Source organism: Asterias amurensis, chromosome 15, assembly GCF_032118995.1.
Source record: "Asterias amurensis chromosome 15, ASM3211899v1".
Taxonomy (NCBI): domain Eukaryota; kingdom Metazoa; phylum Echinodermata; class Asteroidea; order Forcipulatida; family Asteriidae; genus Asterias; species Asterias amurensis.
The window spans coordinates 17024278-17040600 of record NC_092662.1 but is presented as its reverse complement, the minus strand read 5'-3'; the positions used below and the strand labels follow the sequence as shown (position 1 = coordinate 17040600).

At 39.1% G+C, this 16323-nt stretch overlaps 3 protein-coding genes across 3 annotated transcripts; 2 read left to right on the top strand and 1 right to left on the bottom strand.

The window, feature by feature from the left end:
* Positions 1–411: 411 nt before the first annotated feature.
* LOC139948488 (gamma-crystallin N-like) lies at positions 412–4948 on the top strand. The gene is given in 8 exon segments (XM_071946645.1): positions 412–530; positions 894–930; positions 1160–1281; positions 1575–1701; positions 2089–2231; positions 2725–2851; positions 3305–3425; positions 3428–4948. Coding segments are annotated over 7 exon segments (1041 nt in total). The 5' UTR covers positions 412–530; positions 894–918; the 3' UTR covers positions 3817–4948.
* Positions 4949–7151: 2203 nt separating this feature from the next.
* LOC139948480 (gamma-crystallin N-like) lies at positions 7152–13064 on the top strand. Its single transcript, XM_071946636.1, is given in 8 exon segments — positions 7152–7206; positions 7481–7516; positions 8104–8135; positions 8137–8223; positions 8828–8954; positions 9287–9429; positions 10214–10340; positions 10577–13064. Coding segments are annotated over 7 exon segments (1041 nt in total). The 5' UTR covers positions 7152–7206; positions 7481–7504; the 3' UTR covers positions 11090–13064.
* A 42-nt stretch (positions 13065–13106) lies between these two features.
* On the bottom strand, positions 13107–16314 carry LOC139948481 (uncharacterized). The gene is made up of 2 exons (XM_071946637.1): positions 16117–16314; positions 13107–14047 (listed from the first exon to the last, which is right to left on the bottom strand). Exon 2 carries the CDS (start codon positions 14030–14032, stop codon positions 13115–13117), a length of 918 nt encoding a protein of 305 aa, XP_071802738.1. The 5' UTR covers positions 14033–14047; positions 16117–16314; the 3' UTR covers positions 13107–13114.
* Between the last annotated feature and the right edge of the window lie 9 nt (positions 16315–16323).

Below are 16323 nucleotides of genomic sequence, written 5' to 3'. Positions count from 1 at the left end.
TTTAATTTGTTGTAATAAAATAAAAAGCATCAGCGGGCAAATTTAAGTGGACAAAATAAATGTTAATTGTGTGATTATTGTTTACTGTAATACTGGGGTGTCCGTGTACTTGTTTTCTGTCAGTTTGTAATGTACCTTTAATAACACGTTTTACCTTGAAAGTTTCAAAACAAAACGTTGATTACGTGCAAGATTTGGACGGTCTATTTATTTGAAATTGTGCATATTTACTAATAGTCACTTTAAATTCTTGCATTTCGTTGAACTCAGTAGTCAAGGCTTACATGTTTGTTGACCTCAATAGTCAGGAAACACCTTGACACTTTCGAATCGGCCTTGTATTTATATACTGGTACCCGTCTTTCATTTCCCCTTTTATATACGTATTGAGCAAAAAGGGGACCAGTCAAGCTGATTCTATTTAAACTCCATCTCTTGACTCTTTTCATTCACACCCTGTTCTGCTCCAAGACAGCGATAACCTGCTGCTGGTCTCCATTTCAGCCGTTGTTCTTTACATCTCGCACATTGTAAGTATTTAAAGCGTTTTGGTTTTTGCTTTTTTTTTTACACTCACCGACTGTCCTATACTCTGGAAATACATCAAAAACAACACACAGCAACAAAATACTTGAAATGTATTTAAAAAATACGAAACATTATAGAGACATACCAAAATGAAAAGAACAAACATTTGCCTAGGGATTGCCCTAAAGTGGACCAAATCACTATCTAAAGAAAATATATCAAATATAAAACATAAAACAAGCAATCAAAAAGTGAACATATCGATTACAATATGATGGATCTGATCTGATTTAAGTAATACAATCGCTTACAGATCATTGAAAAAATACCTTCTAACTTCCTTCGTTTTGTTATTTTTCTTTCAGCCTATTAAACCTTTACGTCTTCAAGATGACAGGAAAGGTAAGTTGGTGTCATTCCGATGTTTTGTAAATTTTCATTAAGATTAAAACTTGGAATAAACAGTCTTGAAAAATCATAACATTTTGATTATGATCTGGACTATTTTGAACTTCACAAGTTGTATTGAATCTATGCTTCAAACGAGTCTTTTAAAACTGGTTGTTTTGTAAAATCATTTAACTACAAAAAATACATTCACAGGAGATAATTTATTCATCTTGTCTTATAGATTATCATCTACCAAGACGACAACTTTGGAGGCGCTTCCCGAGAAGTGACTGGAGACGTTTCAGATCTTACTTCCATTGGATTCAATGATAGGATATCATCCATTAAGGTTCTTGGAAGTGTGTAAGTAAAACTTAATCTGCTCCTAAAAATACTTTCATTTTTAAAAATAAGTTTGGTTTGAATTTTACTTATCATCGTGTCATCAAGTATACACAATTGTATTGAATCATGGCGAAACAACATAAATGTTTAGAAGAGTAAGGTATTCCTAGTTTTAAGTGTTTGAAAGCAATATATAATTACTCGTACAGTCTCTAGTTTTCGGAAACGTGTTAAAAAGTGATGCCATATCGTTGGTTTGAAAAGATTTTTTTTACAATAATTGTGGGCTCCTTTGTCATTATTTTCATTAGGTGGATTGGATATGAACACGCAAATCATCAGGGTAGACAGTACATCTTAGAAGAAGGTGACTATGCTAACGCTGGAGAATGGCAAGGATCAAACGATCAGCTCTCTTCATTTAAGAAACTGAATCCTGTAAGTTATTTCTCTTAAATTTCCTTCTGACGTAATTGACGAAACTTGATTAGTTACAACAACAAAAATGTAAAAAACATTATCGATGTTTTACACATTTCCATAAATATTTGATTTTCTTATCGCTGTTTTAAAGGTCAGTGGTTGTTAGCCTGGGCCCAATTTCGTAAACCTGTTAAGCAGAAATTATGCTTTATAAATTTCTTTGCTTATTAAAATGGAGCAGGGCACCAGTCACATTTAATGTAAACGTAATGTAATTTTGACTGTGCTTCTGTGCTTAGCAATGTTGTGTGGTTATGCGTGCTTTATAAAAATGGACCCAGTTGGCCGAAAAAAGACAATAACATTCTTTGTTTCGTTTTTATTTAAAAAAATGAAATACAGGATATTGGAGAGACCCCTCAGATCACCCTTTATCAACACGACAACTATGGTGGCAATGCTGTCAACTTCTCCTATGGGATTGATAACCTTCGCTACTACCACTTCAACGACGAAGCTTCCTCACTGAAAGTCAAAAATGGAATGTAAGTTCAGACCTCTTTTTGATAAACAATATTACTATCGTAAATCGTTTGCAGTACCCGCTGCTAAAACATAGGGTTCGAACTCCATGCCTCGAGCCCTAGTTACCGGGCAATCTCGGTGGTCTAATGAAACTTGCTCTAGAATTGCAAAACGGTCGTGGGTTCAAATCCACTCGAGTAGTTTGCCTGTGAATTGTTTCACAGAACTCGGGAAAATACAGAGTATACAATGGTATCACTATCATGTTTTTTTTCCCGCAGCATTGTGATGCTTCTTAAAACTGGTTAAATGAATAAGTTCAAACGGAATGACACCAACCCTGGCCTAACTTGAACTCTAAACACGTGGGAAAGAGTGCAAAAAAATGATAAGATAATACAGTTATGGCTCATTGATACCCACAGCAACTGGTCGGAACGGTTTTGTGTTTTACGATTTTTAGTACCAGTTCTGTGCCAATAATATTTCACTAAACTTGGCATTTTTCTACAGCTGGATTTTGTACCAAGATAATGGATACAAAGGCAAGCAGAACATCGTAACTGAAGGGTGGTACCCAAGTGCAGGGAACTGGAGGGGTGGCAACGATCAAATCTCATCATTGAGGCCGATTAAGGAAGTAAGTGAATCATGAGGGCGCTGTGGAAGTACGTGAATCAGAGCGGTGTATTTAGAGAGTGGCGACATCGAGGGACCGGTTTTCTTTAATCACGTGGTTGCTGGACGCCGTGTCGTCTCCAAACGCAGCACAACCCAATGGGCAGACTAGTCTGGCACCCCATGTTCGCCCATTCGTTTCTTGGGGAACAAAATGGCTCCTAATCGCAAATTGTCGCACAAGTCAAGTCAGTGACTCTCACAAGTCAGTGACTCTCAGATCAAGAACTACTCCTCACTTTGTCTGGTGACTCTACCCAGGTGACCCTACCGGAGGTCATTGACCTTTCCTCACTAATAAAAAAAGTTTCCATTTTTGACCTAGTCATCGAATGACAATTAGCTCCCATTATGATGTTGTCATGCAGTTCTCTTAAACTAAATGACTTCACCTTTTCTTTTACCTCATCTTTAGCCTTTTCATCCGACCGAGATACTGAGCATGGAGTTTGACATTGCAGCTGGGTTAATATCGGCAACCCCTTACTCTCTTGTCAACCTGTCTCAGCGTAATGACTCCAGTGTGGACCAACAAGCATCTGGGGAGCAAAGCGCTCAGTCACGACAACTAAGACTTACGAGTGGCACTGGCAGAACACAACTGCTGTCAGCGTCGAGACGACTTTCTCAACGGGCGTGCCGTTCATTGCCGATGGGGAAATCAAAATGAGTGTGAGTAACTCTTTCTCAGTCGGTGAAAACAAGGGAAGTTCCAACACCCAATCTGATGAGTGGAGCTTTAATCTGCCGGCTACAGTCAAAGCTCAAACCATGCTGAGAGTTCAGGTGAACATCCAGCAGGGGAAGATTGATGTTCCTTTCACTGCGATGTTGAGGAAGGGGAACCGAACCTGGAAGGAGATCGGGACATTCAAGGGAACCCAAAGCTTCAATCTGCAAGTAGACTACACAGAGACACCACTGTAGACCTTCACGGCTAAAGCCCGGTTAATTCTTCCTACGAATGCGAATGCGATATGAATTTTGACATCATAAATTCGCAACGAATAACTCACGTCAGTTGACTTGTGGACAACTCCTGCGAAACATTCGCTGCAAACATCACATTTGCATTTCGCAAGAAGTATGAACCGGGCTTAAGACGTGGATCCATGGGGGTAGGTCCAGCGGTCCGGATCCCTCTTTGCCCTCGGCGACTTTTGTTTTTACTTTTAAATTTGCGCCAGCACACATTATAGCTCCAAACTTGCTGCAGACCATAGCTCACAAAATGGCAGGAAATTGACTGAAGTCGAGTCCCTTGCATAACTTGTATCGCTGCTGGTACGCTTTAGAATGTTAAAATAGTGACCGCAAGAATTATGTCACATCAATGAGACACGTTTACAATTACAGATAAACGTTAAAAAACGTCCTTTTATCGACTTTTATGAATAAGTATAATTTTTATTTCATAAAAATGAGAACAGTTTCGTCTCCAGAGTTTACTATTTTTGTAAAAATTCTTTGTTTTACGCAAATAAGCAACATAATTGTTCGAAACCAAATGTTTACAACATTGAAGACTATCAAATAAAGACAGTAAATAAAGACAATAACATCATGTATACCTTTGTTAAAGGGGGGGGGGGGTAGGAGTAGAACAGAATTCTGACCAAGTTTAGACAGACGCTTTTGCGTCGTGCCGAACCAAGTTAAGTTCATGAAATTCGACGTCAGAAAAAGTTGGGGCGACTTGAAGCACTTCAGGTCAAAAGATCGACTGTTGCAGTCCTTTGAAACGACTCTGGAGCGTCTTGGATCCAGACGTCGATCTTGTCATGAGCCGATTATGTTGTCAGCATGTCTAAATACAACACTTATTTGGGTCGACATAGAGCCGCTTCTCATATTTGGTTCGGCGTGACTCTGGGGCACCTTTCTAAACCAGGGCCCAATTTCATTAAGCCTGTAAGCACAAACATCATAAATAGCATGAATATTCGTCCTTATTTCTTAATTAAAACATGATTACCAACCAAATTTGCACCTGATTTTCTGGATAAGCAAACAACAGCTGAATGCCAGTAACAGCAATATGCAACAAATTAAAATTACAATTAAATTAAAAGGTTTGGTAATCTTGTTTTTATCAAGGAAGAAATTTAACGCTAAGCAAATTGTTGTGCTTACAGGCTTTATGAAATTGGGCCCTGGTGTTAATTCTTTAACACGTCTTGATTTGACATGATTAACAGTTAATGACGAAAATGTAGTAAAGTTTTATATTGCAAAACAGTTCAAAGAGAATGCTGAATAAATCTAGTTTTTGAGTGCAATTGAGGAATTTTAATTGTATCATTTTGTAAACGTCACGGGACGTGGTGATCAATGACGCAATATGCTGATGTGAAGCAAACAATGATTTGGAGGTTAGCATCCCGTAAACACAGATATAAGACCAATAGTTGTGAACTCATAAGTAAGTTGGCAGCTTTTGGGAAACCTCCAAAGTCCAGTCAACCCCCCCCCCCCCAATAAAAGAGTGTGATCCCCTTGCTGCCGCTTCCAAGGTTGCAACGTAAAATTGATTGTGATCTCTGGATATATACGGCAATTCACAGGCTTTTGGTTTCTGACTGCAACCCCGAGAACAATTTTTTTTAACAGGGAGACCGCCAACACAGGGCCATAGATAACTCAGTTTGCAGAGTGCCGCTGTCATAGGGAAGTTTGTCCTCCGGAGACTCTGTGCCCCTCCCCCCCCCCCCCCCCCCCCCCCCCCACCATTGGAAATAAATATGGGCTGAAGGAGGTTGACTCAAAAGTGGGCGCAGGCAGAACGAATTTTGTACACAGTTTGCCGTATGGGTGGGGGGGGGGGGGGGGCAACAGAATACCCGGGGACAGAATGTCACGCACGCGCCACCGATGTACCTTTTCTATAATATTCTATAAGCATGTTTTCTTTGTCAGTCTGACCCGGAGACTGTTTCAAAACTACCAAAAAATAGTTCAAACTTACAGAATCAAATATAACGCAAAATCACTTACTACTTTATTTTAGCCAGTTTCCGGGTCAACTTAATCCGGAATTGGGCCAGGCTCAACGCGAATTGGAATCCAGGTCAATTCTGACCTAGAGGTGTTTTAGAGTGGTTTGTGGTTTTGTGTTTTCCGCGGTCGTACTCCAACAGTTGAAATGTTGTTTTTAAATTCCCATTTGAACCGGAAGATTGGGTCCAATTAAAAAAATTTGTGTTTGACTTTTGATATTTCAGATAACTCATTATAGATTGTACACATCCAAAGTGTGGTTCAGAAGTAATGAAGTTTGATAGTAGGCCTTAGCTTCTTTTTAAACAAATCCTACATCTATTGACAACATCACACGCGTCATTGTTCATGTCAAGGTTCAAGTGTTTGTCAACTTCCAAGGTTCAGTTCAGTTTCAATCTTATAAGTTTAGCTGCAGAGAAGAGTTCCAGAATTAGAAGAAAGTCTCCAAAAGCAGGGACAAAAACACTCGTTTCAACTGGAGGCCGAATAACTAACAAGAGGTGTACGTGCAATGTGCACGAACACCAGAGAAAACCACACCAGGAACCAGTGTTGCTTGTTCACGTATTGCACGGCCACCGTAAACAAAACCATTGCCATGGCTTCGGATTTCTTTGTACTATACGCAAACGAACATGAACTTTATCACCTCGCGGTAAAATGGAATTCCAAGCGATTTGAATACATCTTTTAAAGGGGATAAGTTTGTATTCTAAAGTTAGAAAAACACAGGTTGGGGTAAATTTCACAAGTGTGGACTAAATAATAAGTTTTTCACCAGGATATCAATATAAACCACATGGGTCACCAGTAACGTGATAGTATTTTGTTTTGTTTTTGTGTACTTATTAGTTTGCCGATAGGGGTGGTCACAACTTAGGACTTGTTTCCTGTCAGTTTGTTACGAAAACCTGTTCCCTTCACAAGTAAAAACATTCACATGGGAACCAAAATAATGTCCCAAAATAAAATGTTTGTCACGCGCTAGACTTAAATGGTATATTGATTTGAAATGTTTACATGTTTTATTTGAAATTGTACAAATTTGTCAATCGCTATCACTTTAAGCTCTTTCATGTTGTTGACTTCGGTGTTCAGGAAATACTCGGGGCTATAGAATTGTCCTTGACTTAACTGGTACCGTGGTTTTCTTTTACATTTCCCGTTTGACGTATAGCAAAAAGGGAACCAGTTAGCCTGATTCTATTTAAACACCATCTCTGGGCTCTTTTTATTCACATCCTTTTCTGCTTCCAAGACAGCGATAACCTGCTGCTGGTCTCCAGTTCAGCCGTTCTTCTCTACATCTCGTGCATCGTAAGTAGGCTATATTAATAACATTATTGTTCGAAAATAGTTTATCAGACAAAACTATTTTGTTGGTGTGACTGGTGCCCCATTCTTGATTTTGCTTAGCAATGAAACTTGCTGAGCAGTATTTTCTTCGAAAATGAATAAAAATATGTGCTGGATCTGTTCTTTACTTTTTCCTGCACACAAATCCTGCTGTCTTTTGTTTTAAGTAATACAATCGCTTTCATATTTTTTGAAATATAATTGAAATCCCTTCATCTTATTATTTTCCTCTCAGCTTTAAAACGTTGACGTCTTCAAGATGGCTGCAAAAGTAAGCTTTCGTCTTTCGGAATGGTTTTTTAATTATCACGAAAATTCATACTTGGAATAAATAGTCGCGGAACACAAGAAATACTGGTTTGTTGTGACTGTATAACCATAGAGTCAAACAAAACTGCATAAAAAATATAAATTTATTTAATAACTCAAACTATAGTTTGTTTGTGACTCTCACTTTTTGATCACATACTTTGAAGTTCAGGTTATTATTTAATAGTAGTTGAAATTCTTAAAAAAAATTCAAACATACTTAATGGGCGTTGGGCGTTTAGTAGATATTTATTAATAAACTAAATGTGCGTACTCTTTCTGGAAACAGTTTTTCCCTTTTCCGATTAATTTGCATAGTTTTTATTTCGATACAACTGTTAGGGCCAAATGTTTTCAAACATTTAAAGTTTTATTGTTCAAATTGTTGTAATCATTTCGTTTATTTGTTCGTTTGAATTACTTTTTTGGGAAATCCACTCGAGTTTGATTCGGTTCACATGATTTGATTAATCTGCGTATTTTGTTTTATCTGCGTACCTTGTGAAATAATAAATGAAGTTTAATAAATGTTTCATTTAATTGTCTTAGATAATCATCTATCAAGACGACAACTTTGAGGCGTTTCCGTGAAGTGACTGAAAACGTTTCAAATCTTACTTCAATTGGATTCAATGATAGGATATCGTCCATTAAGGTTCTTGGAAGTGTGTAAGTAAAACTTAATCTGCTCCTACAACTGCATTTTCTAAAGAAATAGGGTTTGAATTTACTTATAAATAATGTCATCGGGTATCAACATGCGTATTGGTTAGCATAATCTAGTTTCCAGATGTTGGTGCTTCTTAGATCATATACTCGTTTGTCATTAAGTATTCACACTTGTTTTGAATCTTATTCCAACATACTCAAGAGTATATACAAAATCTATGTAGTTTTCAGATACAAAGGGACGGTGCTTCTTTGACGATTGAAAGAGTAATTACTCGAAGTTTCAGGAAACATACCAAGGTGATGGCGTCGCTGTTTTGAATTAAAGAAACAGCTTATTTAAAATAAAATCTTTTTCAAGAGAAAGTGTCATTATAATCAGGGGCAGTAGCCCACTAGTCTTTAGTGAAGGCTCACGCGGCACCCCCATGTCAAGCACAACCCCAGATATCACGCACGAAAAAAGAGCAGCGTGAGCGCTGTTATTTTTTCATGCATTACACTTGGGGTGTGCCGCCAGCGCGTGCGCCTTGATTAAAGGCTACTACCCTCCTCCTTTTGCAGTTTTAAAAGTTAAAACTTTGTTGTCATTGTTTTACTCTAGGTGGGTCGGGTATGAACACGAGGACTACCAAGGGAAACAGTACATCTTAGAAGAAGGTGACTATGCTAACAGGAGGGACTGGGATGGATCAAATAATCAGCTTTCTTCACTCAAGAAACTGAACATTGTAAGTCAGTTCTGTAAAACTCATTATATGTATACACGAATTCGTGTTTTTGTTACACAAGAAACTATAGGTCGGTCAATGTTAGTCAGGGCCCAATTTATTAAAACCTAAGCCCCAAAATGGCTAAGCACAGAATAGTATTACTAAAGAAAAACAGGTTACCAGCCCAAATTACACTAAGTTCTCATTGTTCTGGCTGATGCACGACTAAAGTTTTGCTTATAATTAAGAGAAAAACATTTGTTAAGCAGTATATTCTGCTTTATGAAATTGGGCACAGATTGTCGAATAATGGCACTCGAATTCTTTGTTTCGTTTTCATAAAAATACAGGATATTGGCGAGACCCCACAGATCACCCTGTATGAACACGACAACTATGGTGGCAATGCTGTTAACTTCACCTATGGGATAGAGATCCTTAGCTACTACCACTTCAACAATAAGACTTCCTCCCTGAGAGTTAAAAGTGGAACGTGAGTTCAGAACTCTTTTTCTTTAAACCAACCACTTTCTTGTTCTTGTTTTTTTTTTCATGGGATGTTTGTATCACACTCTCTAGTTTGTGAAATGAAGGTTCAAACGGAACGACACCAACTCCGATCCTGAGGTGGGTGTCACAAAGAGTTAGGACTATTATCTTGAGTTGTAGGACGAGTTTGTCCTAACTTAGGACTATGGCCTTAAGTTGTTAATAACCCCTCGGTAGTCCTAAGATTTTCGTGAAGTCGCCCCCTTTGCCAATTTGCACTCTTACTTGCCAAAGAGCAAAACGTGCATGAATACAAACAGAAATGCATTGTTGTCGCAACGATTCTGTGCAGCGACTTTCTGTGCCACTTTGTGCCAATAATATTCCACTATGTACATACTTAAAGGGAAGGTACACGTATGGTAATAGTCAAAGACAGTGTCCTCACTTGGTGTATCCCATCATCCATAAAATAACAAGCCTGTGAAAATTTGAGCTCAACTGGTCATCGGAGTTGCAAAAAAAAATGATGACAGAAAAAACACCCTTGTTTGACGAATTTGTGTGCTTTCAGATAAGAATAAAAGACTTCTAGCTAGACATCTTTTATTATTTTAGTGAGAAATTACCTCTTTCTCAAAAACTACGTTACTTCAGAGGGAGTCGTTTCCCACAATGTTTTATTCTATCAACAGCTCCCCAATGTTCATTACCAAGTCAGTTTTTAAGTTAATATTTGTTTTGAGTAATTACCAAATGGGTACCTTCCCTTTAACATGTCTCTACAGCTGGATTTTGTATCAATATCCTAAATACCGAGGCAAGCAGTTCATCGTAACTGAAGGTTTTTACTCAAATGCAGAGAAATGGAGGGGCAGAGACGACCAGGTTTCATCACTGCGACCAGTTAAGGAAGTAAGTGATATTGATATTTGTTTCACACCATGGCTCTCAGATCAAGTACACTCCCACATTGTCTGAGGACTCCCTCCAGGTGACCCTTCTGTAGGATATGACCTTTCCCTGTACTCACGGCAATGACCCAAAGTAAAGTCATCGAATTATAATATTTTAGCTCCCTATTGTAAGGCAGTCATGCAGTTCTTTTAAACTAATTGACTTCTTCAACCTTTCTTTTTACTAATCTTCAGCCTTTCTACCCAACCGAGATATTGAACATGGAGTTTGACATCCCAGCGGGGTCAATGGCTTCAACCCCTTACTCTCTTGTCAACCTGTCTCAGCGTAATGACTCCAGTGCGGACCAACACGCATCTTGGAGAGCCAGGCGAACAGTCACGACAACTAAGACTTACCAATGGCACTGGAAGAACACAACTGCTGTAAGCGTCGACACAACATTCTCAACGGGCGTGCCATTTATCGTCGATGGGGAAATCAAGATGAGTGTGAGTAACTCTTTCTCAGTCGGTGAAAACAAGGGAAGTTCCAACACCCAGTCTGATGAGTGGAGCTTTGATCTGCCGGCTAAGGTCATGGCGAAAACCTTGCTGAGAGTTCAGGTGAACATGCAGGAAGGGAAGATCGAAGTCCCTTTCACTGCGACGTTGAAGAAGGGGAACCGAACCTGGAAGGAGATCGGGACGTTCAAGGGAACCCAAAGCTTCAATCTGCAAGTAGACTACACCGAGACACCACTGTAGACCTTCATCCTCAATACATCCCCAATACCCCCCCTGCATGTGACGTCACACGCTTGAGAAGCGCCCTCACTGGGTGTCAAATAAGGTAAAAACGTGCGGTTTCAGGTTGAACTATTATCAACTAATGATTTTAATCACTTCAAAGTGTAATTTAAATTCCATAACAATGCGAACAATCTGGTCTTAAGAGTGGACCACCGTTGTTTTATGCATGACATATCAAAACAATTCAAAATGTATTGTTTACACAGACTATATCAAATAAAGACAGTAAGACAAAGCGACAGTTAAACAGTACTATCATGTATACCTTAGTTGTAAAAACAAGGTAAAAAATAACGATGTTATTAGATAAACCACAAAGATCAATATTAAAATTATTTCAAACACTTTGAGCTATATAGTTAGGTAGACGGATACGTCTTATACGGATGAATTTATATATTCTAGAAGTTGATTCTGTTCGGTATTTTAGGGAATTTTTTGACACTTGATTGTACATGATAAAAACAGTTAAAGGCAGTGGACACTATTGGTAATTACTCAAAATAATTATTAGCATAAAACCTTTCTTGGTGACGAGTAATGGAGAGAGGTTGATGGTATAAAACATTGTGAGAAACGGCACCCTCTGAAGTGCCATAGTTTTCGAGACAGAAGTAACTTTCCACGAATTTGATTTCGAGACCTCAGATTTAGAACTTGAGGTCTCGAAATCAACCATCCATACGCACACAACTTCCTGTGACAAGGGTGTTTTTTTCTTTCATTATTATCTCGCAAGTTCGATGACCGATTGAGCTCAAATTTTCGCAGGTTTGTTATTTGATGCATATGTTGAGATACACCAACTGCGAAGGCTAGTCTTTGATAATTACCACTGTGTCCACTGCCTTTAATTAAAAAATGTATTAAAGTTTTATACTGCAAAAGTGAAAGAACATGCTGAATAAATCCAGTTTATGAGTGTATCAACAGCTATTATAATTGATGAGTTTCAATGACTGCAATGTCGATTTGCGCCCTCATTCTATACCTCCACCTTTTTTTGTGGGGGGGGGGGGTAACTATATATAAGCGGGGTTAAAAAACATAATTTTCTGGGAGCTATACATATCGAACCATTCAAGTGCTTTTTGAGACGTCATTTGGAGATGTGGCAAGAGGGAGCAAGGGGAAACCCCTGCCCACCGTGACGCCACTGTTTTGTAACTACAGTCACCTTTGAGATGTAAAGGAACACCCTTCTCTGTTTGGAAACATCTATCTGTATGTAAAGTGTATCCTGCATGGCAAGCATAGTGTATGCAATTGCAGCAGGTGTGAACGGGGGGGGGGGGGGGGGTCAAGCTAAATCGACATAGGTTTCCTTTATTTTGACGGTTTCTAACCAAATGGACTAAAGGAGTATAGTGGCTATATATCTTCAACGACCATTTTACCTTATTTATACGGGGTCGTTTGTTTCTTTGTTTGTTTATGTCCACTCATACAACAAATAATATCAATTCATAATATACATGGAGATAACCTAAGTAAATGACTAAACCGAGTTATACACATGTGGCTGTGCGACGAAGGACCTCGCCTTCCGTTCTTGACTTTGGGAACATTTTCGGTCGGTGATTATAGAGAATTAATCTTTAGAAGGTACACATTTAATACAAAAAGAACATTATTAAACAAATTAACTTACACTATAATTACACAAATTCTATTTTCGATACGACAACGAGCAAACATATTCATTTAAAGCGTGCCTACAATTAATCTGAGACCCTAGACTTGATCTCAAGTCTGAGAGGGGTGCTATTTCAGGCAATACTGTATTGGCTTTCGGGTATGACTTAAAGCCATGATCACAGACTTGGAACCAAGTCTACTGTAGCCTTTAGTCAAGGCACACGCGGCACCTCCAGATTTTCACGCACGACCACGTGGCACGAAAAAAGGCCACAGCGCTGGTCTTTTTTTTGTGCGAAACTTTGGGGTGTGTCGCCGCCTCCGCGTGCCCCTTGAATAAGTCTACTGAGACACAGACTCGGTCACAGGCTTGATTCTTTTTGCGTAAAGTTTCTCGTAGTATTCCATTGACGCTTTCACACAAGCCTCGACATCTGCAGGTAGACTCTCAAGGTCAGGGGCAGGTTCAGGGCTATGAAACCCGGTGCTCTTTAAGGCTTCTCCGAATGGACCAGCATAATTGCTAGCATGCATTAAGGCCTTTGATATTACCCATTTGTTTGTAACTTCACTCCCCTCTGCCCAAGACAGAAGCTCTGGGTTGTATGGGATGCCGATCTTGTGACAGTAGGCAGACAAGATTCTGGGCGGGTCAGCTAAGAGGTCATCAATGTCAAGAATGACAGGCTCTTGATGTAGCTCCTTCTCCACGTACTTCGTCAACTCGTAAAGCTCCTTGAAACCATACCCGGCAGGAAACATGCAGGAAGGCAAGGACAGTAAGTCGCCTCCTGGCTGATTAAAGGATTCCCCCAAAGCTTTGGTAAGTAATTTCTTCCATGATACGAAAACCTTGGCAGGATGCCGTATCAGAAAGCTGTATTTAAAGCCCATTGGAAGCATGTGGTACTTTGCAACCAGATGGAAAGCCATATCTTTACAAAATAAGAACTTGGTATCTTCATAAGGTACTTGTAAGATTTCGTCTCTAACGTAGCCATAAGTGCAGATTGACTCATCGTAACCATGGATGTCTTGCTCTCCGTTTCTCCAAGCTTTTTCAAACATTTCCCTCTCTGTTGGGGCCAACGAGTTCACATACTGTTCTTTCACCTTACTCTCTGGTCCTGCATAGAAGGCACTGGAATACGGCTCCATAACCACCTGGAGGCCGTCAACAAAGCTGAGACATTTAACCAACGCAGTGGAGACTGTTCGAGGTACGGACCACAAAAAGATTCGATTTATGTTATCAGACATCGCTATAGCCGTCTCCTGATATAAAAGAAATAACATCTTAATCTATGGAGAGAATATTTAGGGTGTTCTTTTAGGGCCCAATTACATAGAGCTGCTAAGCACAAAAATTTGCTTAGCATGAACTTTCTTCCTTGATGAAAACAAGATTACCAAACAGATTTCCACTTGTTGCATTTGCTTGTTACTGGTATTCATCTGTTGTTCGCTAATATCCTAAAAATCACGTGAACATTTGGTTGGAAATCCTGTTTATCGAGGCAGAAATTTCATGGTAAGCAAACTTGTGGAAATAGTTAAGTTTAGTTCATTACCGTAATCATATTGCACAATCATCAGAAAACAGCGGCAACAGGGATACCCAAACAAGCACGCAGGCTTACTAAGTAGAGACACTTGATCACACATTAGAATAAAACAAACATACAGAGACAACAAATGAATGCAAAAATGAAAAAAACAAAAACAAAAAAAACGACAAAAACGTAATAATAGTTTTACCTCAATCGATAGGAAAGTAATTATTCGCCGTGTCATTTAAAAAAAGTTATTGTTGTTATTTTAAGCTGATGTTTTGAATCTCAACAGCATGTGAGGCATAATTAACTCCTTTTAAGGAGGTGGGTCATGACCCTCAGTCTTGAGGGTCATCTGATGATCATGGTGTCTCTCATCCAGCGCAGACAGTGAATCGGATTGATCGATACGAGAGGGAAGTGTACTTGCCTACAATATGTTTTGTTTATTCTTGCTTAACACGAAGAAGACTGATTAATGTAGGCATTGCATGGTGAGTAAGTATATCTACTTGCCTACTTGTTTGTTCTTTAGAAATCTACTCCGCGGTAATAGAATATATAGCAAGACAGTTCTCTAGAGAATACACTCTACCTGGCAAGTAAATATACACATATTGATACCGCAAACCAAATAATATATAACGAAAAAGGCTCTTCAAATACAAATGATGTAAACTTATCCACTTGTTTGTTTGTTTGTTGATGTTATTTCGTTTAAATTATTGTATCAGCCAACAATGGTTAGAAGATAAATAAAATACAATGCAAATTTCCACATGGTTTATGTGGTTCTCATAATGAAGAAACCCCGCCTCCCATTAAAACGAGGACTTTGAAATCGTTCGTTTTCAGGTGGTTGATTGGACCCCGACCTGAGTGCTTTTCAGATAATGTGAAGGGGGTGACGGCATGGACCCCAGTAACAAAGACGATAGATAAAGGTCACATGTTAGGTTTATGGGAAGATTTGTTTGTGTGCAGCGACAGTATGAAACGACACTGACTAGATCACCCTAATTGTCAGTGGCAAATGCCATTCTGTGCGCTCCGGACACTTTTGCATATGCAATCGTGTCCGGGGCTATGCAAAAACCGTCCGGTGGACATGTACATGACTGAACATTTCCGAACATTTTCCATGGCATTCATGACGTGCACTTAGCTTGTAAAAAAAGGCGAACGTGTTCCGTCGACCAAGGGCGTTTAATTTACTGCAAGGACGGTTTTGCACGGGGCGCACACAACTGCATATGCAAAAATGTCCGGCAGACATTATTGCATATGCAATAATGTCATCCGGATACTATTGCATAGAGGACATAATTGCATGCGACAACGGCCATTTGCTGTTTTGATTTCAAAGGACCGCCTGTGAACGTTTTCGGTTCAGTGAACATAATATAGAAAGTAAAACCTGCCCCCCCCCCCCCCCCCCCCCTCCTTGCTGGTAACAGAAAAGTACAAAAGTAGAAAATGCATTTTCACAAGAAGTTCAATCTGATTTTCAGGTATATAGCAGAAAAGTAGAAAAATAGAACAATTCATACAAAAAACGCAATAAAAGTCTACTTTTCTGCTATTCTACCTATATTCAGATGGTCACTTTTCGTCCTCTATAATGAACGTAAAATCTGAATTTGCATTGCTGGGTGCGCAAGTATTTGCATGAAAATTTTTGGAAAAAAGATTAGACACACAAAAAAACCCAGAACAAACAATAACAAGTTTTTCCAGGCTCAGAGTGGTACGAATTTTCATCCTAGTATCACAAATAGTGTCAGAACTTACCGTTCAAAGCTTACGTCGACAAATTAAAACACTGAAAGAGGTCACCTTCGACGAAAATAATTTTGGACAATTGACTGGTTCAGGTGTGTCTCTTGGTTAACACGGGTTTTCTTTTACCTCTCTGACTAAACGTATGTATTGAAGCCGATCTTGGTACATGAGACGTTATTAATGAGTTGGTGACGAACAACAGGCCCAAAGTTCATG